Source organism: Pecten maximus, chromosome 7 (genome assembly GCF_902652985.1).
Source record: "Pecten maximus chromosome 7, xPecMax1.1, whole genome shotgun sequence".
Taxonomy (NCBI): domain Eukaryota; kingdom Metazoa; phylum Mollusca; class Bivalvia; order Pectinida; family Pectinidae; genus Pecten; species Pecten maximus.
Genome location: NC_047021.1, coordinates 17768675 through 17795703, shown reverse-complemented (window position 1 = coordinate 17795703; position 27029 = coordinate 17768675). Strand labels below are relative to the sequence as shown.

The following is a 27029-nucleotide window of genomic DNA, read 5'->3' as shown; positions in this document are numbered from 1 at the left end:
AAAACCCCAACAACAAATAACGATTAAACAATCCAAAGCCCCAACCACAAACATGGAACAAACAGTCCAAAACCCCAACCACAAACATGGAGCAAACAGTCCAAAACACCAACAACAAATAACGATTAAACAATCCAAAACCCCAACCACAAACATGGAACAAACAGTCCAAAACCCCAACCACAAACACGGAACAAACAGTCCAAAACCCCAACCACAAACACGGAACAAACAGTCCAAAACCCCAACAACAAATAACGATTAAACAATCCAAAACCCCAACCACAAACATGGAACAAACAGTCCAAAACCCCAACCACAAACATGGAACAAACAATCCAAAACCCCAACCACAAACATGGAACAAACAGTCCAAAACCCCAACCACAAACACGGAACAAACAGTCCAAAACCCCAACCACAAACATGGAACAAACAGTCCAAAACATCAATAACAAATAACGATTAAACAATCCAGCATATCAACAACATAATAAATTATAGCGATCAAACTGTCCAAGATTTCAACAATAAAGACAGAAATCAATATACATGATACATACTTTAAGGACTTGAATCGTCTTATCATTCTTTGTACAATTTTTTGATACACATTTTATCACAAAGTCAATTCATATGACGTTTTACGGAATTTTTAAGTTGTCTTGTCTTTATGGCCCCCTAAAACACACTTCCGGAAAATAAAGACTTCGTCAAATATCGATTAAAAGTTTGGGTGTTGGGACGCTTTGAAACGCCTAACACCAAACGAATGACAGCAAATCATACCTAAAAAAAGCCAATGGAAGTTTCCATTGTACATGTATTATGTGGGGTTAACCTGTGATTGTACAATAAGTTACCTGTGACCGGCTTATATCAAGATTTTGGACTGCCAACTGGTTTACAACACCAAACGAATGACAGCAAATCATACCTAAAAAAAGCCAATGGAAGTTTCCATTGTACATGTATTATATATAGATAAATTGGAAAACCGTATTATATATAGATAAATTGGAAAATCGTATTATATATAGATAAATTGGAAAACTGTATTATATACTCTTATGCTGCACAAGAAAGGTAAAATGATTTTAGATGTATTCCCAAAGTTGGATTTGACGGGAATGTAATACATGTATTCATATTTCATCAATGTATACAAATCAATCGAAATCATTCAATAATGTATTACGTTCACGTGTTTTAATAACCCATGTAGCTCAATAACATGTTTCATGTGTTAATCGTATCAATCACATACAGTTACTCTGTTCATGATATAGGCCAATGTAGGTAAAGTCATATATCTTCTTGTGTAAATTGTGTGCCGCTACATGTGTGTATCATAATTATGTTTAGATATGTGAAAATAGCCGTTGTCATATTTAGTTTTGTCATATTCATGTAAGCCCAACACAGTCAAGGACCCCGTCAAAGCACTCACCCTAATGGGACATGGGTCTTACTGATGTAGAGCCCAGAATGATGGGACATGGGTCTTACTGATGTAGAGCCCAGAAAGATGGGACATGGACCTTACTGATGTAGAGCCCAGAACGATGGGACATGGACCTTACTGATGTAGAGCCCCGAATGATGGGACATGGACCTTACTGATGTAGAGCCCAGAATGATGGGACATGGGTCTTACTGATGTAGAGCCCAGAATGATGGGACATGGACCTTACTGATGTAGAGCCCATAATGATGGGACATGGACCTTACTGATGTAGAGCCCAGAATGATGGGACATGGACCTTACTGATGTAGAGCCCAGAATGATGGGACATGGACCTTACTGATGTAGAGCCCAGAATGATGGGACATGGACCTTACTGATGTAGAGCCCAGAATGATGGGACATGGGTCTTACTGATGTAGAGCCCAGAATGATGGGACATGGACCTTACTGATGTAGAGCCCAGAATGATGGGACATGGACCTTACTGATGTAGAGCCCAGAATGATGGGGCATGGGTCTTACTGATGTAGAGCCCAGAATGATGGGACATGGACCTTACTGATGTAGAGCCCAGAATGATGGGACATGGGTCTTACTGTTGTAGAGCCCAGAACGATGGGACATGGACCTTACTGATGTAGAGCCCCGAATGATGGGACATGGACCTTACTGATGTAGAGCCCAGAATGATGGGACATGGACCTTACTGATGTAGAGCCCAGATTGATGGGACATGGGTCTTACTGATGTAGAGCCCAGAACGATGGGACGTGGGCCTTACTGATGTAGAGCCCAGAATGATGGGACATGGACCTTACTGATGTAGAGCCCAGAATGATGGGACATGGACCTTACTGATGTAGAGCCCAGAATGATGGGACATGGACCTTACTGATGTAGAGCCCTGAATGATAAATTAACTACATTTGAATACCTACATTGCTATTTCTAGGCTGAACATTTAAAACAGGAAAATCGGTGAAATCAATCAACATTCATTTGATTATACCCAGATCTAATTATGGCCTTATTTTATTCAGTATCTTACAACAACTTTATCTGAAGTGACAATACACAACTGAACGGGACATTTAACTTCAGCGATATCAAGCAATGATTACAAAGATTCTATTTGAAATTGGAAATTTCTAAATTGTTGTATATATACTAATAGAGGTAACATTAGTTTCGTTTTACGGCCAATTCTTCCGATACTGAACCACACCGGTAAGGCGATAACATATTTAACCTACACTAAGCAGCATTCATTTTCGCATGTCTACAAAGTCGTGTCTTTAGTTTTCTTAAACTGTTCCTTTAATTGGCATAATATTGAATTTTAAAACAAAGTCAGGAGGCATTCTTTTAATGTTTTTGTCCTTTATTTCCATGAGTAGGTGGGGTTAACCTGTGATTGTACAATAAGTTACCTGTGACCGGCTTATATTAAGATTTTGGACTGCCAACTGGTTTACAAGTGATGATTTTTGGGAAAGTCACTTTCAAAACCAGTTACAAGTAAATCTTAATATGAACCATTTACAGGTAACTTATTGCACAGCCACAGGTAGATCCATACAGACACTCTAAGAGAGTAAATAAAATTCGGCTAGGTAAAAGTAAAATCATACAAAAAAACTGAATACTGACATTTTATCAACAATTCTGACAACAGATATACAGTTTTGTTCTCCATTCACAGAACGTAAATCCCCTTTCCCCTCCTTCAAGGCTTCTTTTTGATTTCACACACTTTTTTCATTTTGTTGACTCAACACTTTTCCCTTGTAAGACAGCGCTTACCCAACTCCTACCCAAACCTCGATCCCATTATATTGATCATGAAAAGGTAATAATCATTAGCTCACCGGATCCGAAGGAGAAATAGAGAAAGACCTTTAAATAGTTACTTTTTATGAATGAAGGATTTCACCCAATTTGATCAGAAGTATTGGAGGTAAGGGGGTACAATGTTATATAAATGGTTAATCTGGTCTTCCTGGGACAGCGGGGGCCGGGCCCAGCAGGGAAAATATAAGTCCTTTAAATCGCTACTGATCGTAAAGGACTAAATGGATTATGACCAAATTTGGCCAGAAACATTATTTCGGAAACGGAAACAAATGTTTAAATGGTTACAATGGGTCAACTTGGGCAGGAGAAACAGGGCCTAATAGGGGGAAATGAGGAAAGTCACTTATCATAAAAGACTGAATAAAATTTGCTCAAATATGGTCAGAAGTATCCTTGGGGGCTTGGAGAAACAATTTTGTTTAAATGGTGACTCTGATACCCCTGAGGCAGCAGGGGCGGGGCCCAATCAGGAATTCAAGACAGTGTCTTTAAACTGCTACTAGTGTTTTGTTTCTGAAATATATTTCAGATGACGGCGATGCTACGAATTGTTATATTCCTGTTAGAACTGTCGCTGGGACTCGGCTTTAGAAAATGGAAAGCACCAGATAGTATACCGATACAGTGTGGGGATGTGAAGTGTGATATATGGACCCAATATTGTCATAACATGGTGTGTAGACAATGTAATCCCGACGTATGTAACCAAGCTCTAGGTCCAGGAGGCCGGCCATTACAATGCTACTTTTACTGTACGGACGGTATGTTTAAACAATTTACTCTAGTAGATACATGTGTTTTATGTGTAGTTTTAATACTTGTTATTAAAGGATACTTATTCAAAATTAGAATTATGTACAATTGATATCGTCTACACTTGGGAACTTGACAAAACCATATACCACATGAAGAAAGCATCAATGACCAGATAGTGTCCATTAATGACTACTTCATTTTACTTTATGTATTTCATTTAAAACGTGGTGCATATTAGTCTTTGTAGAACCAAAAACTAAAATTCTCTTTTTCCTTTTTCAGTCAAGGAGAAGATGCAGATAATAGGTATGATAATTATATAAAACATCGTAATTTTAAATAAATGACTTTAAAGTACCGGGTATATATTTGTACCATAGTAGTCAATACATACTTAACATGTATACTTATGTACGAAGATTCAAATTAAAAGCTGACATTCTCTCTATATTGTTCAATAATCCTTTGTTAATATATATAAATATTTGTCTTTCAAGTTTTTAAAGACGGAACTTCGTCCACACAACAAACTACAGATCGGACGATTACTACAACACTAGGTAAGTTGGACATCATTTACCAGCTGTGGTCATCATATACTAAATATTTAGCACAAAAACAAGACAGATTAGCAGAAGGATGAATTAACAATTTTACAAATCTCTGCTATACTCGACAGTTAACTATTTAACATCGTTTTGATTGATTTGATGTTATTTTCAATTTGTATTGACTAATATACCATGTGATATGTGCTTAAATTGTTAAAATAATGTATTTTTATTGTTTTTTATGTAGAACACAAGACACCTCCTGAAAATGATGAGTCCAGAGGTAAATAAAAACAGATTCATTAATCGACTTTCATTTCTTTTAATGTCAATCTGAAACTTTTTTTAAGCGTTTTATTGTTTTTTGAGAGCAGTTATACGCTTGACAGAGCAAACGTTTTCACTATTTTAGTCCATGTTAAAATGAATAATGTTTTGTTTACATTTTATTTAGGTGTAACCCCGAATACGATATCAATGGTGGTAATACCTTTAGTGACATACGTGGCTGGCATTGTTACCGTACACATTTTCCAAAAGTGTAACAAGAAACGAAATAGAAAATCATCTAAAGGTTTGTTTTCTTCTGTTCATACTATATTACGAAAACAGATACATTGTACCTTTTATGATAATCCATAGAATAATCGGGATAATCTAATGTAAAGAAGGATACGATATATTGATATGGAAAAGTCTGGCAAAATTGTCCAACAGTATATCAAATATATATTAATGATAAATTACAATGTATACTTTTAAATAGCATTACCTTGAGAGTTTTTATGTTCTTAGCTTTTCATAGAATATTTTCTTCATTCTTCTGGTTCTGGCAACTTTACTATTTTTAAATATTTGATCTTATTAAAAAGTCTGTAGCAACCACGGAACAAAATACACGATAAGTTTTACGTTTCCCACTGTCCTGCTTAAATGGAGTTTTCAACACTGGTGCACTAGCCATAATTTTAAAGAATGTCATTTCGCAAACATGTAAATAGAATATTAAAACATTCTACCAATAGAACTTTTTTATATGGGGCCACCATCTTCTACTGAATTCGGCACCAAAAATTCACCTAAATTTACAGCAATTTACACACTTAGTTAACTCCCCCTAACAAAAACAGGCTAGAAAAAAAAATGTTTTCTATATATTTTACATTTGAATGTATTGCCCAGTCCACACATAAAACTTCTTTCACCTGAATATCATATCAGTAGGGCCCGATGCATTCACCTTCCTATTAAATCTTCTGCCCAAACGGTGAAAACCCACCATCATTTTTTTTATTTGGTTTTGTGGTCCCTGTATGTGTTTACTTCATATTTGCAGATAAGATAAACAACCAGCCACCCCAGGGAAGCCATTCCAGTATATCAGATCCCAAAGACTATGTAGAGCTGGCTATATCTAACAAACTACTGGGCAACGTGGATCTTGATACCTAGGATGTGATTATCCTGTGGATTAACTCCAGTATGAGGGATTCAATATGAAGTTTGAAAATGTTTAAAACAACAGGAGATAGTATATAACGGTTTTAACTGTTCCATATTTGTCGTTGTCAGCAATTTATAGAATACTTAATTTGTATCATCTTTGAGAAAAGAAATCATTATCATGATCCCTCCAAAAGAAAGGAGCAATTCACCCACACAACCTGTAGATCTGGGAGGGTATCAGGGCCACGAGAAATAGCCACCTCGGAGGGTGTTATGCCATCTCATTTATTATATCAGACAATTAAGTTCATAGAGTTGGGACCAAAGTCACAAAGACCGACGAACAATTTCATCAGTATGAAAAGGAGTATTAGTTAAGATAGAAAATGGTACTTCATTTCCTGATGGACAGGGAATTGATGACAAGAGAAATATTCACGAGATACCTAAAGTGGGAACAAGCATTCCCTGAAGAGTTTACTATAAAAGTTTTTCACAATGTTTTCTTTGTGTGCATCTGGGATGCTTTCAATGCAGGACGATCAACTGTTACAATATCATCTCTTTTTATTGCGATGAACTACAATGTTTTGTGTGGACAGATGTAAAAGAGAGTGTTTAGTTTGTAAACAGTGTTACAATATGGTCCCTATGACTCGGTGTTTGGTGGTAACAGAGAATAGGTTTATTGCAACCAGATGCTGTGCCTTATAAACGTTACAACTCGGATACATAGATAGATTCTCCACATGTATAGTGACAAACGAACACAAGCCTGATGGTATTGAAGTTCACTGTTTTATATTTACATTGATGGATAGACAATACAATTTTAGATATGTAGTCATAGACAGTTAATACTGTCGTTTTTTTCTTAAGATTTTCAAATCTTAATTAGCATTCCTCGCCCTTATTTATCTTATTTCGACTTGTATTTGTACCCAAAAAAAAAAAAAAAAAAAGATCTTCAAAAAAATTAACCGCTATGTGAAAACTGGGTTGTGGCAAGCATTCGCATGTATCATAGCTATTTTACTGCATTTTTGATATCAAGGAAATTATTTTAATTGAAGCGCCTTGAATACTTCAGTAAATCAACGTGTTGTACTTTTTGGGAGACAACGAGTGTTGTAATTGGACACCTACACACACAGCCCCTGTTTATCACAGAGGATATTTAGCTATTTTCAATGAAACAAAATAGTGTGTGATGTAATTGAAATTTGTCCGGTAAAATGTGTCACGTGTTACATAAATTGTGTATTGCCGCATTTTGTTCTATCATTATTATTATTATTTTAATTGTTATTACTAGAATCATACATGCGTGTCAGTGTAATGTAATATGCCCTAGTTTAGGAAAAGCTACTGAACTTTTTTTAAGCATTCCTCATAAAATTTACACTTTCATTGTACCCTGTATATATTGACGATTACTAGAAATAGATATTTTTATAAACAACAGCCCATTGCTGGAAGGATCTCGATTCTTTTTCTATCTGATGATCAGTGCTGTATGAACCATAGGAACTTGAATATAAATAAGTTGCGAAAAGAATTTGACATGTATCACAACCAGTGTATGATGTGAGTGTGACGTTTCGCGGAATTTCCCGTCACCTGCATTAGACAAATGACTAGTTCTGCCTTCAAAGAACTGTCAGCCCAGACTTTTTTTTATTTATTTATTTTTCGTTCATTTTCAAATTTTATTTACAATACATGACATATACAAAATACATGGGTAAAGACAAAAAACATCCACAAGTTATGCATCAACAGTTACACTTTCACTCCATCCAAGAACATTTTGCGATCGTTGTATAATGCAATTTATCAAACTTTGTTCAAAAGGCATTATGTCAGTGGAATAAGAGCATAAGCACACAAAACAAACAAACAGAAGACAGAGAGAATTCGAAAAAGAAAGGAAAAGACAAACAAAAGAGTATACAAAAACAACTGAAAACAGACACAGAAAGGACATAATAAACCTAAGTCAGAGAGGTTTACATTTGTATTATTGTTATAAATTTGTTGCCACTTTTGCATCAATCACTGTTGTGTCAATATGTATTTTGTTTTTATGTTACTTTTGGATATTTAAAGTTTATGCGCTTTTAACTCAATATTAATGTGATTTTTTAGACTGTTTATATTAGGTCCTAATTCCAGGCATTTAGATTTGTAATATATTGTTTTGTAATGAGTAATATTAGGTTATCTAGATTGAACTTATTAAGTTCATTAATTTGCTTGCCAAAGATGAATTCCTGTTTTTCGAATCTAAGACTCGGGTTTTTAGTGAAAATAGTGATAATTAATTGTTCTATCAAATTTGATATATATTCAGACTCCGATAATAAATGGGTAATTGTTTCAAGATGAGAATTACAAAATGTACACAAGTTATTGTTCTAAATTGCAGCCATTGAAGTTTGGAACTAGTGCAGGCGTTAAAAGGATATTTGTATATTTCTTTCCATTTGTCTTCATCAATATTGAAATTCTGATTCCATTTGTTTTGAGCAATGGGTTTACTTACATTTTTTTTTATTAAAGTAGTATATTTCTTGAGCACTTTTTTTTACATCTTAAAATAATTTCAGATTTATGGGTATATTGGGCGGTATAATTTTTTTCTCTAAGTTTAAAGTTTGATTTTTTTTTTCTGATAAATTGGTAAAAAGGCAGTTGTTATACTCTAGATAGTGTAACGTACCTCAAAATAAGCATCAGCGTGGTCTAGGGAGGAAAGGTCGATCCATGCCAGATGAGAATGTTGGGTTGAAAGAGTTGTATTTGCCTTTATAATAAGTGCGAGCATGGAAGCTGACGATATTTGTTTGTGAGAGTCTCATTTTCGTATTTAATCATACATTGATAGTAGTTAAGTCTTAATAGACACGTTGTAGTAGTTTATATCTCCGGTAAACACGTCTCGTATGGCGGCTGCCATCATGTTTTTCTACAGCGTATGTGAACCGGAACTGACGTAAAAGAGCGGGAGTTTCAAACATAGTATGCGCGAGGGTGCATTCGATAAGGTTATAAAAGGCAGAAATTCTCGGCATCTTTACCATTCTGTCAGACGACCACTCTATCAGACGACCACTCTATCAGAACCATTGTTAAACAGAAGTAATGGCTTCATTTGACTCATTGGTGAGTTTGGTCATAATCTAAAACGAATATTTTATCCAGATTCGGAATTAATTAAGATAAATATAAATCATATTTCTATAGTCTTTGAGCAAATGTTCCAATTTCGGAACAGATTCCAGATTAGGAACAATGTTCCAAATCTGGAACACTGTATATTTCAATACTAATACTATATAACAGGAGATGCTGGAGATTTCTAAAATACTTTAAACTCATGAAGTTGTGTGAATGCTGGACGTAATATTTTGTACATATTATAAATTATAAACTTGATCCAATTAAATATTGAACTTTATTTCAACTCTCTGTTCTTTGTACTGTGGTAGAGTTAACACAAAAGGATCCATAATTTATGTAACAAATGGTGCAACAAACCGAAACGTTACACTAGTTTAAAAAATTGATAGGAATGTTAACTTTTTCATAAAATTCATCAAAAGTGTACAGAGATTGATCTGTTTTCATGATGTTATGAATATGTATATACAAATGTATGTACATGTATATACCTTTTTTAAACCATGCATTATTAAAAATTGTTTTTTTTATCTATTTTGCCTTCACTATTATACCATTTTGGATTTTCAAGAATGTTCGTTCTATATATATTGTTGGCATTAAGAGTCATACACCAGGCATATAAAACATCTTTCCAAAAATATTTTTACAATTTTTTGATTCCTTCTTTAAATATTCAAAAATTAGCTAATTTCTAATAATGATTCTTGAACAATATCCCAATTCCCTACATTATTATATATACGTCTGCCCCAAGTTGCTTTAAGAGCGGTTATGAGTGATTTTAAATGAAGCATCTTGAGCCCCCCTTCTTCGTAGTTTTTTTTTTAATAATTGCCTCTTTTTACTATTCCACAGAAAATCAACAGATTGTTAATTTCCTTAATAGTATAGTTCATGGGGATTTGGAAGTGAAATAAATAAATGATTTAATTGGGATATTAGTAGAGTTTTGATGACAACTTTTTCACCTATTGGTATAAGCACTCTCTTGTTCCGTCAGGCCAGACTTAAAACGGACAAACTGTCGTAGTATCACCCACTTTCATACCAGTATCCAACCACGACGCTCACTGAGAGACCGCACGGGAGAGTGTACCTGCTAGGGGCATGGACGTGCGCCCCACAACCTTACATTCTGAATGTCCTTTAGTCCGAAGGCCCGATAGTCCGAATACCCAATATTCCGAAGGCCCGATAGTCCGAAAATAGGTAAATATTAATACATATTGTACAGTAATGTTGATAAATAGTTTTATATCAACATTACTCGAAGTTGTTACTTCATCCTTTTTTTTAATCTTATTTTCAAAAACAAAAAATAGTTTATTGCAGATTCAATGCCTAATGCTTCAATTTTTTTGATTTTTTTTAGATGAACACCTGGAAAAGTGAATCTATTCAATTTATGAATGTCCAATCTGATTAAAATACAGATGACCATTGCTTTATAATACATCTGATTTTTTTTAGATGAACACCTGGAAAAGTGAATCTATTCAATTTATGAATGTCCAATCTGATTAAAATACAGATAACCATTGCTTTATAATACATCTAATCGGACGTCAATTTTAACAATATCATGTTAACCACCGCTTCTAGCTCCACAACGCGACGAGTAGATAATGTTAACATCGCTCTTCAATTCAACACATCGCAACAAAATTGGCCTAATCATTGATATGTGTGTGTAAGGAACGACCATTCTGGGTAGAGATACGATATTTCAAATCTAAGCGATGGTAGAAAATTTGCCTATTTTGCTTTATCTGAAGATTCATTTTTTTTTATACAATGCTCACTTTTTTTTTATCAGAAAACGCTAAAATTGAGAAGACAGTCCATTCAAAATGGTGCCGTCTTGTGTAGCGTAACTTTGCAAGGACACGACGTCAAAGATTAAACTTCTGATTCTGATTTTTTTTTTTTTTTTTTACGGTTTAACGTTTATACATATTTTATCATACTCGTGAAACACATGATATACTCAATGGGGAAACCATTCATACATGTATATAACCATTTATCCACGTTACAATATTACAATTTTTTGGACTATCGGGCCTTCGGACTATTGGGCCTTCGGATTATAAAGCCGTCACCCACCCCAAGGCTTATCGTACCCCGAGCCATGCTGCAGGTCAACAGACAAAGTGTGACAAGGGCAACACTAGATAGAGAATTGCTTCTTTGTTTGCTTGCTGGGTTATACGTGTGTCAATGCAAACGTGATAACAACTACCCACTCTAGATGTATATGAGTGTTAATGTACGCGTGAATATAACATCTAGATCATACGTTTGTCAATATACAACTAATGCAACTTTTCACGCTATATGTGTATGTGTTTCAATCTACACTTGGATACATCCACCCACTCTTAGATGTGTAGGCATGCCCCTTTCTTGATGTGATTAGAATAACGTATTGCAAACCAAGCGTACAAAACCTGAAAATAACCATTTCCTTGTGTCACGGTGGTCAACTATTATTAAAGTTTGATCAAAACATGTAATGTGTACATAGATACTTGCGCTGTGTATCGTGTGTAATGTTTGTACAAGTCCCTGTGTCATAAAATGTACCTGTGTGTATATAGTTATTGTTGTGACGTATGAGAGGTGAGCGCAAGGATTGGTTGAGTGTGTCAGTTTGACCCCCGCATGACCCTATACCCGTGCACGTGGAAAACCTTATCTTTGACCGTACAATAGCTGTTACTCTATTGATCATACATGTAATATAATATATGACTGTCGTCGATAAACTTTCAATATCCTTAACCAGACATTCTCATTAATTTTAGTTGATAGTTGAACTCTCTAAAGTAAAGTCAATTACAAAGTGACAACAGGTGGAAGTTTATTGTCTCACGCTGATTTTCACCTTAGAGATTTCACATCTGACTACATATTCAATATCTCGCCACAATACATGAAATGACAAGTCACTCCTGAAAGGGAAATCCCAATGTTGTTGCATCAAGCAATGAGTTACATCGATCCTAATTTTAACTGAAAATTTCTAAGTCATTGAGGTTATATATACAATGTAGGTAATCCTGGTTTCATATTACGGTCATTAAACATCACAACACTGATCTATGGCATAGTTAAGGTGATAACGGGTCATTTTCGCATGTTTACATCGCCTGAAGCGTTTTTTCTTTCTTTCTTAAATGTCGCTAAAGTTGGCATAATATCAAATATGATATGAAATTACGTTGATCATTAATACCATATCGTTTTATTTGCAGCATTCCCATCTCCTGTCCTGACCCAAATGTTTTGAAAAGAATAAAACATTAATCATTAGCTCACTTGATGCGAAAGATAAATAACTACTAATCATGAATGAAAAATTGAATTTGACCAAATTTGGTCAGAACCATCCTATGGGAGAGGGTAACGAGTTTTGCCGAAATGATGACACTGGTCCCGTTGGGGCAGGATTGACGGGACAAAATGGGGATAATACAGGAAATCAATTTAAATCGATACTGGTCATATTAAATAAATTTTGACTCTGGTTTCTCTGGAGCAAGAGGACTGGGTCCAATAGAGGGGATAGAAGTAAGGTCTTCATACACATATTCACCATGAACGACTGGATGGATTTAAGCAAAATTTAGTGAGAAGCAGCCATGGAGATGGGAATGTGTTTGCATAAATTTTGACTCTGATCCTACTGTGGCTGTAGGGGCAGGACTCAATAAGGGACATAGAGTCCTTCAAATAGCTACTTATTATGAACGAACTCATGAATTTAAAAAAAAAAACGGGCTTCCTAGAGCAAGAACTACAATATCCAGGTGAGCGATGAGGGCATTTTGCTTATGTACTTCAGTTGACTACGATGTTACGAACAGTTTCTTCCTGATAAATCTAGCGCTAGGAGGACAAGCCTTTAAAGAACCTCCGTGAAGTTGATTACTTATTCCTTATTCCATTACTTATTCGATTTCTCTTTACTAATTAACACTTTAAATGGTTCAAAACTAATTGATAAGCATTCCCAATGCACATTCCACCATTCCATTCCTTATCCATACATTATAACTTGTTCAATTCCCCCATTACTTATTCGATTCTCTCATTACTTATTCGATTTTCTCTCATTACTTATTCGATTTCTCTTTACTAATTAACACTTTAAATGGTTCAAAACTAATTAATAAGCATTCCCAATGCACATTCCACCATTCCATTCCTTATCCATACATTATAACTTGTTCAATTCCCCCATTACTTATTCGATTCTCTCATTACTTATTCGATTTTCTCATTACTTATTCGATTTCTCTTTACTAATTAACACTTTAAATGGTTCAAAATTAATTAATAAGCATTCCCAATGCACATTCCACCATTCCATTTCTTATCCATACATTATTACTTGTTCAATTCCCCCATTACTTATTCGATTCTCTCTCATTACTTTTTCGATTTTCTCATTACTTATTCGATTTCTCTTTACTAATTAACACTTTAAATGGTTCAAAATTAATTAATAAGCATTCCCAATGCACATTCCACCATTCCATTCCTTATCCATACATTATAAATTGTTCAATTCCCCCCATTACTTATTCGATTCTCTCATTACTTATTCGATTTTCTCATTACTTATTCGATTTCTCTTTACTAATTAACACTTTAAATGGTTCAAAACTAATTAATAAGCATTCCCAATGCACATTCCACCATTCCATTTCTTATCCATACATTATTACTTGTTCAATTCCCCCATTACTTATTCGATTCTCTCTCATTACTTATTCGATTTTCTCATTACTTATTCGATTTCTCTTTACTAATTAACACTTTAAATTGTTCAAAACTAATTAATAAGCATTCCCAATGCACATTCCACCATTTCATTCCTTATCCATACATTATTACTTGGTCAATTCCCCCATTACTTATTCGATTCTCTCTCATTACTTTTTCGATTTTCTAAATATCCATACTAAATATTTAGCACAAAACCGAATTAAAACAGATTAGTAGAACGATGAATTAGCAATCTTGCCAAATCACTGCCAAATCACTGCTATACTCTATAGTTAAACATTTAACATCGTTTAGATTTATTTGTTATTTTCAATTTGTATTGACTAATATACCATGTGATTATGTGATTATATTGTTAAAATACTTTATTGTTTTTATGTAGAACACAAGACACCTCCTGAAGATGATAAGGAGTCCAGAGGTAAGTAAAAAACAGGTTCATTAATCGACTTTCATTTCTTTTAATGTCAATCTGAAACGTATTTTTAAGCGTTTTATTGTTTGTTGAGAGCAGTTATATGTTTGACAGAGCCAACGTTTTCACTATTTTAGTCCATATTAAAATGAGTAATGTTTTGTTTACATTTTATTTAGGTGTAACCCCGAATACGATATTAATTAGTGACATACGTGGCTGGCATTGTTACCGTACGCATTTTCCAAAAGTGTAACAAGAAACGAAATAAAAAATCATCTAAAGGTTTGTTTTCTTCTGTTCCATACTATATTACCAAAACAGGTACATTGTACCTTTCATAATAATCCATAGAACAGGAGATAGTATTTTAGGTTTTAACTGTTCCATATTTGACACTGTCAGCGATTCATAGAATACTTAATTCGTATTAACTTTGAGAAAATAATCCCCATCATGATCACTCGAAAAGAAAGGAGCAATTCACCCACACATCCTGTGGATCTGGGAAGGTATCAGGACCACGAGAAATAGCCACCTCGGACAGTGTTATGTCATTTCATTTATCATACCAGACAATTAAGTCCATAGAGTTAGGACCAAAGTCACAAAGACCGACGAACAATTTCATTAGTTTGAAAAGTAGTATTAGTTAAGATAGAAAATGGTACTTCATTTCCTGATGGACAGGGAATGGATGACAAGAGAAATGTTCACGAGTATAACATGAAAATGTTTCACAAAACTACCGATAACACATCTTTTCTATATGCATGTGTGTGGATTCCGATGACGAACATCTGTTACAATATCTGTTTTATTTGCTATGACCACGTCCATTTAGACATTAAGAGGGATCGAACGTCTGAGCAGTATATGTATAATGTTTTGTGTAGATGGATGTCAATGGGTATGTATGGCTTGTAAAAAAAAGTGTTGAAATATTGTCCCTGTGACTCGGTGGTCTGTGACCCCAGAGAATTGGTTGATTGTAACAATTTTTGTTTATTGATACCATTTCTCAGTACGACATTGGTGTACGACATTGGTGTACGATTTTTATGTTGATACATGTTTAGATATCTAGTCGTAGACTGGTTTTCTTTCGTTTTCTTTAAAAATGATTTCATTTAATTTCGACTTTATTTGTATCCAACACATTACGTATAGCTTCAGAAGATGTGAATGTATTATAACAATTTTATTGCATTGAAGATGTTAAGGAAATATCTTTTTTTTTATCTTAGTTGACCCTCGCTTGAAACATTCCATATCACATCCCGCTCATGTTATACCCAGTATGTATTGAAATAATAACAATAAATATGTTCTTATATGTGTGTTTATGGTAGGAGCCTGATACAATAAAATAAGGATTTCGAAAGGGTAAAACAGACTATGAAATTGTGTATCAATTCACGACATGATTATAGCTCTTTTCGTTCGTAATCACAAGCTGCATTGTAGCACTGTAGAACCACACCCACACACACACATACACACATACACCGAGCAGGGCTCTCACTCGCCACACATATACATCGTGTCCAACTCAATATGGACATTAATCAAACACTAAAGTAAACACGTTAGAAAAATAGAAAATAGTTCTTATATCATAAGCATCATCAGAGCAAAATGATAACATACACACATGTTTTTATCAAACGTGAGCTGTCTTTCAGTATTGACTGTCCGAAAAACACACATCTGAACTGTCTTTCAGTATTGAGTGTCAAAAGACACACAAGTGAACCATTTATTGTATTTATTTAGTGATATATATTCTGGATACCCAGAGGGAAGTGAGGAAAAACTAAATGGGCCTTAATATGTTTTGGATACTTTTAGAACATGTTTAAATTAATAAGTAAATGTAGAACAAATGGGTATTTTTGATATTTTAGTCAATAAGACATTTTTTTTGCACCGCTCATCAGGCCCCTGGGGGCACGGACCATAAAATTCATAATTCTGTTTCACCACATCCATGGAAAGATTCTACAAAATTACATTGAAATTGGCTCATGGGTTCCTGAGAAAGAGCCGGAATTTAAAATGTATTTATAGATTCTTTCAAGATCTTTCTTATTTGTGTTATTCCGAGCTGATCTTGAATTTCATATTTCTATATTTATTTTGTGTATTTATAGACTGGATTTCCATGTCATTTTTAGGTACGGGGTTTCTACAAATGTCTATTAATAAATCTAAAGCAAGCGTGCAGGTGTGCTTGACTTGGTGAGAGTTTCAGGTATAGTGATCAGGGAGGTTTAAAGTAAGTAGATATTTGTTTAAATATATTTGTTTATTTTATTATATCTACATGGTACTTTTATTTCATTGGTACACATGAATACAATTGAGAACATATACGTGTATTCTAACATTGATAATGTGTTTTGGAAACAACTGGGCAAATTGAGACTAAATACACTAACCTTGATCAGTATTCAAGATTTAACATCATCTTTGTAAATTTTGAATATTTACGAGCTATGTGCAATATTTGCTTTCAAGAGAAACAGAGTCAATATATTGATCTTAAAAAGAAAAAATAATTACCGGTGTATTCTATTCATAGTTATAGATAATGTGATTGAAAATATCTTGCAATGTCCCATTTGAAAAACAGAAAGCGTATTAGTAATATTTTTGAAAGTTTTACAATCACATAGAGCTAAATTCGTAATCTTTTCACCAAGTTGATAAACAGAAACCCAAATGGAGTTTCATAACTTTGTTCTTAAACAAGAACAAACTGCATGCAGTAATTTTATTACTAAATCATATTTCTCGCGATTTCTGAGTGGCTAAAACAGTGACACATGTATTACTTTACTTCAATTATGCAGTGTTTAAAAGATATGAAATATGTACAAAGGCTTCATAAATCAGTCTATATCATTACATCCACAAGTGTTACTTGCATTCAATACATGATTATCAAAAGGGCTCAGACAAAGGAAGGTGTTTCTGTAGCTCTGTAATTGTATAGATATATTCATATGTGCGCATATGTATTTATAATTGGGACTTATGGCGTATGAATTTGCCGGTTGTATAGATATATGTGTTTGAGAAGATATAATTTTATGATTTATTGGTAACGGAGCATAATCGTATATCTACTTATTAATGTATTGGTATGTGTGTGTGCGTGTGTGTGTGTGTGTGTGTGGGGGGGGGGGGGGGTGTGGATACAGCTGTCTGCCTGTCATGTATGCACGCGTCATGTATGTTCGTTCCTGTATGTATGTATGCATGTGTGTGCCCAGATATGTACATTTATGCATAGCCTGCTGTTCAGAATTTAGGGTGTAATTCTGTAATCTCACAGCTGTAAGTTTTCCTGTATACCATTTAATGTCTAATAATAACGAATGTCTAATGTATAACCTCCGATACCCAAGGGTGTATCACTCTCCACAATGTCACTTGATATATATATATATATCAGATGTATTTTGTAAAAAAAAATCTGATTGGCCGAAAGGCCAAAGGAATAAATGAATTGAATTGTAGGAAGTTCATTGAAGTTTAGTTATAGTCTGTTTCGATATGGAATACCAACTCAGGTAAAAAAAAAATAGGGTCAACTAAGGTATATGAATCAGATATACATGTACATGTAGCTTTCTAAGTTCAAAGCACCGATTATAGATATTACTATTAATAATGACAATATCTGTTAATGATGAACTCGCCATTCCGTGAATGAAAAACAAAAAGTATTACTACTAACTAAACCTGAAACAGATACACACAAGAATATTACAATTATTCTACAAGAGCTGATCTATAAAGTAACTACTGTATATGATAATTCAAAAAAATAAATACATATATGTGCAGTTATTCGAAGAAAACCTGTAATAATTAAACCTGAAACAGATACAACATTACACGAATATTACAATAGTTCTGAAGAAACTGATCTATATAGTGTTATATAATAACAAATATGAAAGAATCCAACACAATATATACAATATATATATATATACAATATATATACATGTATATATATATACGTCCTTTATAGTTTTCATATATATACAGTATATATATATAGCTATTCTAGGTAAGATAGAATATAAACAAAAAGTATTACTACTAACTAAACCTGAAACAGATACAACTTTTAAAGAATATTACAACAATTCTACAATAATTTTTTACAGAAAATATGATTCAAAAGTATTCAACGATACAACAGTTTAACAATTGAAGATTCAGTAAGTACATATGTATGTCAAGATGTTGATAATTCAAATATCAGCAAAATATGATGATTTTCCAAAGTGTGCTTCAGTTTTATACACTATTTCTGAAACAGTTTGGCAATCATTAACAGCTAATGATTTATTTACCTGTGTTCTGATTTACCTGTGTTCTTGCACAAAGAATATTTATGTAACAGACTATAACTCCCTATCAACACACCTTAAACCCTATGTAGACACCCCACCCTTACCAGAGCTGGTGTCCGGGGAAGACCCCATCAAAAGTCCGAACAGCCATTCTATAACAAAACCAGTGCAGCCTTTTGATTTCTGTTAATACATAGTTTTGATAACCTGAAAAATATCAACATCGGAAGATTTTTTTTACTTCAATAAGACCATGTATCGAGCATATAGAAAGGCATTTAAGAATCCGTTTTATTTTGTGTTACGTGCAGACCCTCCTTTATTTCAAAGATTATATAACGAGATAAACTAAAAAATACCAAATCAGTTACCTCATTAGAAAAAAAATATCATGCATTAGAGCGTTATTCAAACCATTGATATTATCAATACTTAAATACTATATATGTGTGTGTATTTTTAAACGGTATACAGTTAAAATTCGTCATCTTGAAGACAGTTGGGGGTCTTAACAAAACTTGATAACGAGTATATTTCATATAGCAATTTTACTATCGGAAGTGAGTATAATCTACTTCGAGTCTTCTCGTTATTCGAGTTCGAAGCGACGAAATGTAACTGTGTTTAATTAGCGGCACGAAATAATCAAGAAATGTCAATCTATATATTGTGTGTATAATAACTATGTTATATTTAAAGGTTTGAAGATGGGAGGCGGTATATTACAACCGATGGTCATTTTATTAATGATCATCCCAACAACGACAAGACCTATCCCAAATGAAGTACCTGTCCAGTGTGGAGAGTTCACGTGTAATATAATGAGGGAGTACTGTTATCACCAGAATCAGTGTTTCCCTTGTAGCAGCGATGTCTGTAACACACCAGACTTTGAACGAGGGAAGCTCGCTCAGTGTTTTTTCTTCTGTCAACGTCGTGAGTATTGTACTAGTACATTATCATTATCATTATCATACTAAATCTTACACAATTTATCATTGGTAAAAAATATAGCGTGTATCTATTTGAAAATGTAAATCAACAGTGTTTCCATCTGACTTCCACTTACTTATTTAGTAAGAAAGTTTTATCATCATTAATTTATGGCATAAACATTATTTACAGTAGCCTTTGTAATGAACTCTTAAGTGACCAGTGACAAATCGTGATGTAGTTGGTATTCCATTTGCCAGTAGGCTCTATATAAACTACTTTTTTGTGTTTCAGTCCAACTATCAACTTCCCCGGCTCCACCCTATGTAAATAACACGCGCTATCTTGGTCAAGGTAATGTTCACTATATTAGCATATTTTATATTGTGATGAACGTATTACAGGTATGATGAGCTGCCGGTTAAAAGTATCAGTAGAGCATTGACTACTGTAAATACACTAGAGCATAGACCATGATTAAATGTTGCTACAACATTGCTAGTCATAGAATATCAAAACTACAATTGCCGGAATCATAATTAATTTTCCAATCGCGGAAAACAAATCGATATAGTAATATTGCAGCTAAAATGCGTTTATAAAGTACATTGTAAATGAGACAAAAGCGGGTAAAATACATGTTCTTTGTAATAATACAGGAGACTGGTGACAATTTAATATTGTTTACACGTCTTTTTTCTGTAGAAGAAGATGGCTCCCCAACAGAGAGAAATGCAAGTAAGTGTTTCGTTCTATGAGCCATAGAAGTAAATTTCCTAGTGACGCAGTGTTTCCTCTCTAATTGTTTCATTCGGTTGTAGCCTGTCGTTCTTTACGTATTTAATGAACTAGCAATGGATCATAGCGTTACGATCAGTCCTAAATATCTTATTAATTAAGCCGTTATGTTAAATGCATCATTTGTACAGACACAAACAGTAAAACAATGTAAACGTGAGATATTTTTTCTTATCGTTATAAATCACATCAATCAAATAACACAATCGTCTAACTAATAATTTTATCAATAGTGCCATAGCATAATTCAAACATTTTTATTTTACTGCAACTGAACTTTAGCATGTATATGTTTACATGGATCTTTTGTGATTTATTGTAAAAGAATAAATACATTCATGTAAAATCATTTTAAAAGTTCTCATTATTATTGCTATTTTATTCAGCATCCGAGATAAGACTTGGGACAGTCCAGTTTTTGTTGATTATACTTGGAATTTCCCCCCTCAGTGTGATATCTTGGATGTTGTTAAAATGGTGTTACAACAAACACAAAAACAAACAGAACAACAACAACAACAACAACAACAGGAAAGGTAAGTAAATGTATACTGGAAACACTAGTTGCGTCTCACCAAAATACGCTACAAGTTGTAAAATCACTCGATTCATATCTAATTGTAATTTTTATCTACGTTAAGGCTGTTATGGTTTATCAACAGTTAAGCATAGTAACCCAATAATACCTTTAAAACACCAGACTCGCTAGTAGTATTTATCACAACACTCTGCTAATATCTCATTACAGGCGTTTCATTGTCCATATAGGCTTAATGGCTGTGTGGGGTGGGGGCGGGGGTGGGGTGGGTGTGGTAGGGGGGAGTTGACTTGGTCATGCAGATCGGGTCTTTGATTATTAAACACAAACATAATATAAAAATTCATCATAATGATTGTTTGTATTTTCAGACTCCCCTATTTCGTCTCCACAAGACAAGCACTCCGGTAGCACAAACCCTGCAGACAGTTACAGTATGCTTATATCAGCAACTGAAGGTACACAACGACCAGAAATTGTTTAGTAAATCCAAAGATGTTTCTCGTCTCGGTAATATCTGTCTTAGTTATGATGAAGGAAATGTCATGTAATTCCTTGTTATTAATATCTATCTTAGTATATCTGTTCTGGCTATGCAGTGTTTGCTCTGATAATTAACCTTGATTTTATTTTTATTTGATATCCCTTCGAGCCATCCATGTACATTTCACCATATCGGTACGCACGATCTCAACAGACAATACCAAAACGTCACAATAACGCTGTATAAACATACCAACACATACTCCACCTAGATCTCCGTTATAAATCAAAAACCAAGGTAACCACCGTATACTCTACCTAGATCTCGGTTATAAATTAAACATCAAGGTAACCACCGTATACTCTACCTAGATCTCGGTTATAAATTAAACATCAAGGTTATCACCGTATACTCTACCTAGATATCGGTTATAAATTAAACATCAAGGTTATCACCGTATACTCTACCTAGATATCGGTTATAAATTAAACAACAAGGTAACCACCGTATACTTTACCTAGATCTCGGTTATAAATTAAACATCAAGGTAACCACCGTATACTCTACCTAGATCTCGGTTATAAATTAAACAACAAGGTAACCACCGTATACTCTACCTAGATCTCGGTTATAAATTAAACATCAAGGTTATCACCGTATACTCTACCTAGATATCGGTTATAAATTAAACATCAAGGTAACCACCGTATACTTTACCTAGATATCGGTTATAAATTAAACATCAAGGTAACCACCGTATACTTTACCTAGATATCGGTTATAAATTAAACATCAAGGTAACCACCGTATACTCTACCTAGATCTCGGTTATAAATTAAACAACAAGGTAACCACCGTATACTTTACCTAGATCTCGGTTATAAATTAAACATCAAGGTAACCACCTAGATCTCGGTTATAAATTAAACATTATGGTAACCACCCTATACTCAAATCAAATAAAATTTTATGGTAATATAGGTGACAATCCTATTGTTACTTGCAATGTTTTTGTTTCTGACAACTCAATTGTTACTGACAATGCTATTGTTACTGAAAACGCAATTATACTTACTGACAATGCTATTGTTACTGACAATGCTATTGTTACTGAAAACGCAATTGTTACTGACAATGCTATTGTTACTGACAATGCTATTGTTACTGAAAACGCATTTTTTACTGGCAATGCTATTGTTATTGACAATGCTATTGTTACTGGCAATGCTATTGTTACTGACAATGCTATTGTTACTGACAATGCTATTGTTACTGAAAACGCAATTGTTACTGACAATGCTATTGTTACTGAAAACGCATTTTTTACTGGCAATGCTATTGTTATTGACAATGCTATTGTTATTGACAATGCTATTGTTACTGACAATGCTATTGTTACTGAAAACGCAATTGTTACTGACAATGCTATTGTTACTGACAATGCTATTGTTACTGAAAACGCATTTTTTACTGGCAATGCTATTGTTATTGACAAGGCTATTGTTATTGACAATGCTATTGTTATTGACAATGCTATTGTTACTGACAATAGGTGATATTGTCACAGTTATATCAACTATACTCTGCATGGAGGTATGATGGTTTGGTATGAATTCTGTATAGACCGTGTGTACATCACATATTGCGGTATGTGTGGACATTATATTCGACATAGGTTTTATATGTCGTACACAATGTCATTTTTGTCACTTTGATTGTTTACTTTTCTTCAGTTTGCACATGAAATTACTTTATTTGATATTCATTTTTTGTGTTTTTTATTTGTAGTAAATATATATCACAGGAATAAGAATGCTCCAGATTTTATTTCTAGAATAATCACAGTTATACGTTTATAATAATGTTGATAGAAGGATCATTTAGTCAAGGTAAATTAAATTATTTTGGAATAATTTGCATTGGTATTTCGTAATAGGAAAAAAATCTTATTAATAATTTTAGATAACATGTATTTATCTAAGGTGAATAAAACAAATTATTTCTATATTGTAAACATCCATTTTGTAGAAAGAAGAAGCTTATCTATCTTACAATGCAACTTGATATATATGGAGTATTTTTAGTCATCTCATAGATGTGTAGTAAGGCATTTGTTTTGTTCATTTCATGTTCGTTATATAAAGTGAGGCTATGTGTAGTCCATTGACTGAACATTTGGTAATTTACACTAAAAACCACGATCAAAACACAAGTATTTGTATACAAAAGGATTAGTACATGAAAGCTTGATTGTTTCCTAAAGTATCTTGTAAACCAACGTAATCATGAAATTTTAGGCCCTCATTGTTCAAATGTCATTAAAATTTGCAATCAATATAGCACATTTATTAATTGATTATACCCCAACATACAGAAATTATTTTGAGTTTAGAATTTAGATTTATCGAGTAACATCTGAAAAGTTTGTTCAGTCTACACTCATAGTTGATGATCAACTGTCATAATCATGGTCGCAAATCTAACAAACATCAAAACACAAAACATTGAAAATCGAAAAGAATCATTCGGCGACGACAATAAGAAATACAGAGAAATAATGGAATACATCGAAATTAAAACAATTTTGGAATACACATGTTGATCATGCTTTGAACAGTTGGTCGTGAGCGTCCATCGCCTCGCTTAAAGCACTACTTGTAAGGGTCGGTGCTGTCTAATGTAGGCATATGATCAACCTGGTAACCTGGATATTCTATGGATAGTTACGTATGGTGCGACAAAACTGATACAAACTATGAAAAATTTAATATTTGATAAAGTTACTTGCGATCAATTATAAAGATTGGAAATATGATATTAAAATTGTCGACATCATATTCAATTGGACACAATGGGAACGCACGAGAGGTCTTACAGTGTGACAGCGAACCCAGAGAAAACCTTAGGGGTCAGGCAAGTGACCACATATAGTTTTGTCCATTTCACGTCCGATCAGGGATTCGGTCCACGAAATGCAATCGTGTTTGCAGTTGCGCCACTTGACCACCACACAGCTTATTGACGGCGCCATTATATCATTGACGGCGCCATTACAGCATTGACGATGTCATTATATAATGGACGGCGACATTACATCATTGACGGTGACAATACATCATTGACGGTGACATTACATCATTGACGGTGACATTACATCATTGACGGTGACATTACATCATTGACGGCGCCATAACATCATTGACGGTTACATTACATCATTGACGGTGACATTACATCATTGACGAGGCCATCATATCATTGACGCCGACATTGCATCATTGAAGGTGTCATTACATCATTGGTGTCATTACATCATTGACGGCGTCATTCCATCATTTACGGCGCCATTTATATAATTGACGGTGACATTACATCATTGACGGCGCCATTATATATCAATGACGGCATCATATCATTGGCTGTTTCGCACCGTAGCTAACTATTAAAAGAGTATCCAATTTATTAGGATTGAAATGTCTACTTATAAAATAAATAAGTTTAAAACCAAAAACGTTCCACTATGGTCAGATTACCGGTTTTCCCGTCATCTGATCTGGATGGGTTTTGTTGGTGCCAATATTCGGATGGCTGCAAAGGGATTTTATTTAAGTATCTACTTCTGTACATATTATATCACATAAATATTGTTCATTTTATATGAATGTTACTAAATACTTTGTGTATGTGACATCTGAAATATATCCATTACTGTTGAAATAATAACGATAGTAAATAAGTAGAGGCTTTGATGATAGCGTCCCTGGTTACAAGTCAGTACATTCGTTTCGAACAACTGCTTAGCAAATATATTTCACATTGCACATACACCTAACTGATACTGCATTTAAAGCCTTACATGTGTACCTGTATACACATGCACTATTTCACACAGCCATATCGAGCTACAAAGTTTTGTTTGACTAAACAGTCGGCGGTAACCCCGCTGATGGGTCAGACAAGGTCGGTTGAATAATCCGAACACGTCGGTGTCTCGGTAAATGTGTTGTGATAGTTATGTAAATTTACGTTATGTACAAAGGCAATTTTAAGAATACATGTATGTGAATCACTGCGTTTACAATATTATAAACAAAGATAATGTTTAAGAATATGTGAATCACTGCTTGTATAAATGTGACTTCTTGTTCCACACAAAGTGTGGCTGAGTCAAAATAAAATCGTGAATTCGTTAGTACTCTTGGTGGAGTAGGAGTACATGTATAATATATTTTCTATTATACTAACCAAAAGTTGACGACTGTCATTACATGTAGGTTGAATTTGAATAAATATTATCGCTTATTTGTTTTTTTGTTGTTTTTTTTTGCTCACAATGTTGTCAGTTCTATATAGCATTTATGTTCAGGGAATGTTTTTAATATACCATTAGATTTTCCTAGGTCATGTTCACACATCTTAACTCAAACAGAATGTTGAATTCAGTTGGAAATCTCTTTAACGATTATCAAACAGCAATATGTATATGTGACTAACATTAAAAGTGATAATAATGTTAGACAACTGATTGTAACATGAAAATATACTCACACATTTGGGTGGTTATAATCCAGACAGAAGGGCGAAATACCCCTCGATAGTCAATTCTGAGAAGGCTGTAGGCCATTTCCGCGAAACGATATAGGCCTATCTATGCAAAGGTACACACTGTGCACAATATGGAAGCTATATCTCTATCACAGTTTGTATGACCTATTCGCTGCAAAGTGTTCTGCAGCGCGGGAAAATATAATGGCCACCGAGTGCAGGTTCAAACGCTTAACAGTGTTTAAATATTATTTACAAAACGTAATTTTACGTAACGTAAAAACGAAGTAGTCAAACTTCTCAGCCATGGTAATGAGGACCAGATTATAGCTTCCATTTTCAATAACATTATTTCTAAGTGCTGATAACACTACCCAACACTGGGTTTTTGTTGAAAGTATTGTTCTGATGAAAGTTTTTTTTTTTAAGTTTGGACTAAATAAAAATCAAATCAATCTCAAAAGGTAATCGCGGCAACCTTCGATTATGTTAACCGTACGAAATCACATCAATCCATGGAGTCTATTTGAAAAGGTTCAACCAGCGTAATTCTGTTCTGTATACAGAAAGGCTCCTGGATATAGGCTTTACTACCCATGGTAAAGACTGATTTCGTGAAGGAAACGGTCTGGTTTGCCTGTTCCATTCTGACTATCATTGGTGCTGTACCCACAGACCTAACGTCTTCTACATTGTGGTCTTCACCTTGTGATGACAACTGATGCTCTTCTGGTCACCAGGTGTCAAACTCGTGGCAGAGTCGTCTGCTATATCAGTCGAAATGGTGAATGCAAGCTGCAGATACGTGTTATCGCCAACGTGCCTCACGGGCCCTTATTTTGTAAAGGGCAAACTAAACCAATTACCATATCGTGATTTAGCAAGGCT

General features: G+C 34.2%; 3 protein-coding genes across 5 annotated transcripts in view; 2 read left to right on the top strand and 1 right to left on the bottom strand.

The window, feature by feature from the left end:
• LOC117331798 overlaps positions 1 to 18990 on the bottom strand; it is a 38992-nt gene extending 20002 nt beyond the window's left edge. Inside the window, exon 1 of the mRNA XM_033890690.1 lies at positions 18948 to 18990. Coding sequence (XP_033746581.1) covers positions 18948 to 18975 — 28 coding nt within the window. The 5' untranslated portion in view covers positions 18976 to 18990. The remainder of the gene's footprint in view (positions 1 to 18947) is intronic.
• Positions 3531 to 9535, top strand: LOC117331799. Of its 2 annotated transcripts, XM_033890692.1 has the most exons (6): positions 3531 to 4083; positions 4361 to 4384; positions 4576 to 4638; positions 4877 to 4912; positions 5084 to 5203; positions 5966 to 9535. In XM_033890692.1, exons 1-6 carry the CDS (start codon positions 3852 to 3854, stop codon positions 6079 to 6081), a joined length of 591 nt encoding a protein of 196 aa, XP_033746583.1. In that variant the 5' UTR covers positions 3531 to 3851; the 3' UTR covers positions 6082 to 9535. The 2 variants fall into 2 exon arrangements, with proteins under 2 accessions (XP_033746583.1, XP_033746584.1); XM_033890693.1 differs by lacking the exon at positions 4576 to 4638.
• Positions 16113 to 25898, top strand: LOC117331800. 2 transcript variants are annotated; one of them, XM_033890694.1, is made up of 6 exons: positions 16113 to 16748; positions 19543 to 19779; positions 20071 to 20130; positions 20482 to 20514; positions 20961 to 21110; positions 21484 to 25898. In XM_033890694.1, exons 2-6 carry the CDS (start codon positions 19551 to 19553, stop codon positions 21594 to 21596), a joined length of 585 nt encoding a protein of 194 aa, XP_033746585.1. In that variant the 5' UTR covers positions 16113 to 16748; positions 19543 to 19550; the 3' UTR covers positions 21597 to 25898. The 2 variants fall into 2 exon arrangements, with proteins under 2 accessions (XP_033746585.1, XP_033746586.1); XM_033890695.1 differs by lacking the exon at positions 16113 to 16748 and adding an exon at positions 18655 to 18708.
• The last annotated feature ends 1131 nt before the right edge of the window (positions 25899 to 27029 follow it).

Coding starts and splice junctions, on each gene's coding strand:
- LOC117331799 (XM_033890692.1), top strand. CDS start 3,852: ATGACGGCGATGCTACGAATTGTTATATTCCTGTTAGAACTGTCGCTG. Junction 4,385..4,575: donor GGAGAAGATGCAGATAATAG/GTATGATAATTA, acceptor TTGTCTTTCAAG/TTTTTAAAGACGGAACTTCG. Junction 4,913..5,083: donor TGAAAATGATGAGTCCAGAG/GTAAATAAAAAC, acceptor CATTTTATTTAG/GTGTAACCCCGAATACGATA.
- LOC117331800 (XM_033890694.1), top strand. CDS start 19,551: ATGGGAGGCGGTATATTACAACCGATGGTCATTTTATTAATGATCATC. Junction 20,131..20,481: donor CACGCGCTATCTTGGTCAAG/GTAATGTTCACT, acceptor TTTTTTCTGTAG/AAGAAGATGGCTCCCCAACA. Junction 21,111..21,483: donor CAACAACAACAACAGGAAAG/GTAAGTAAATGT, acceptor TTGTATTTTCAG/ACTCCCCTATTTCGTCTCCA.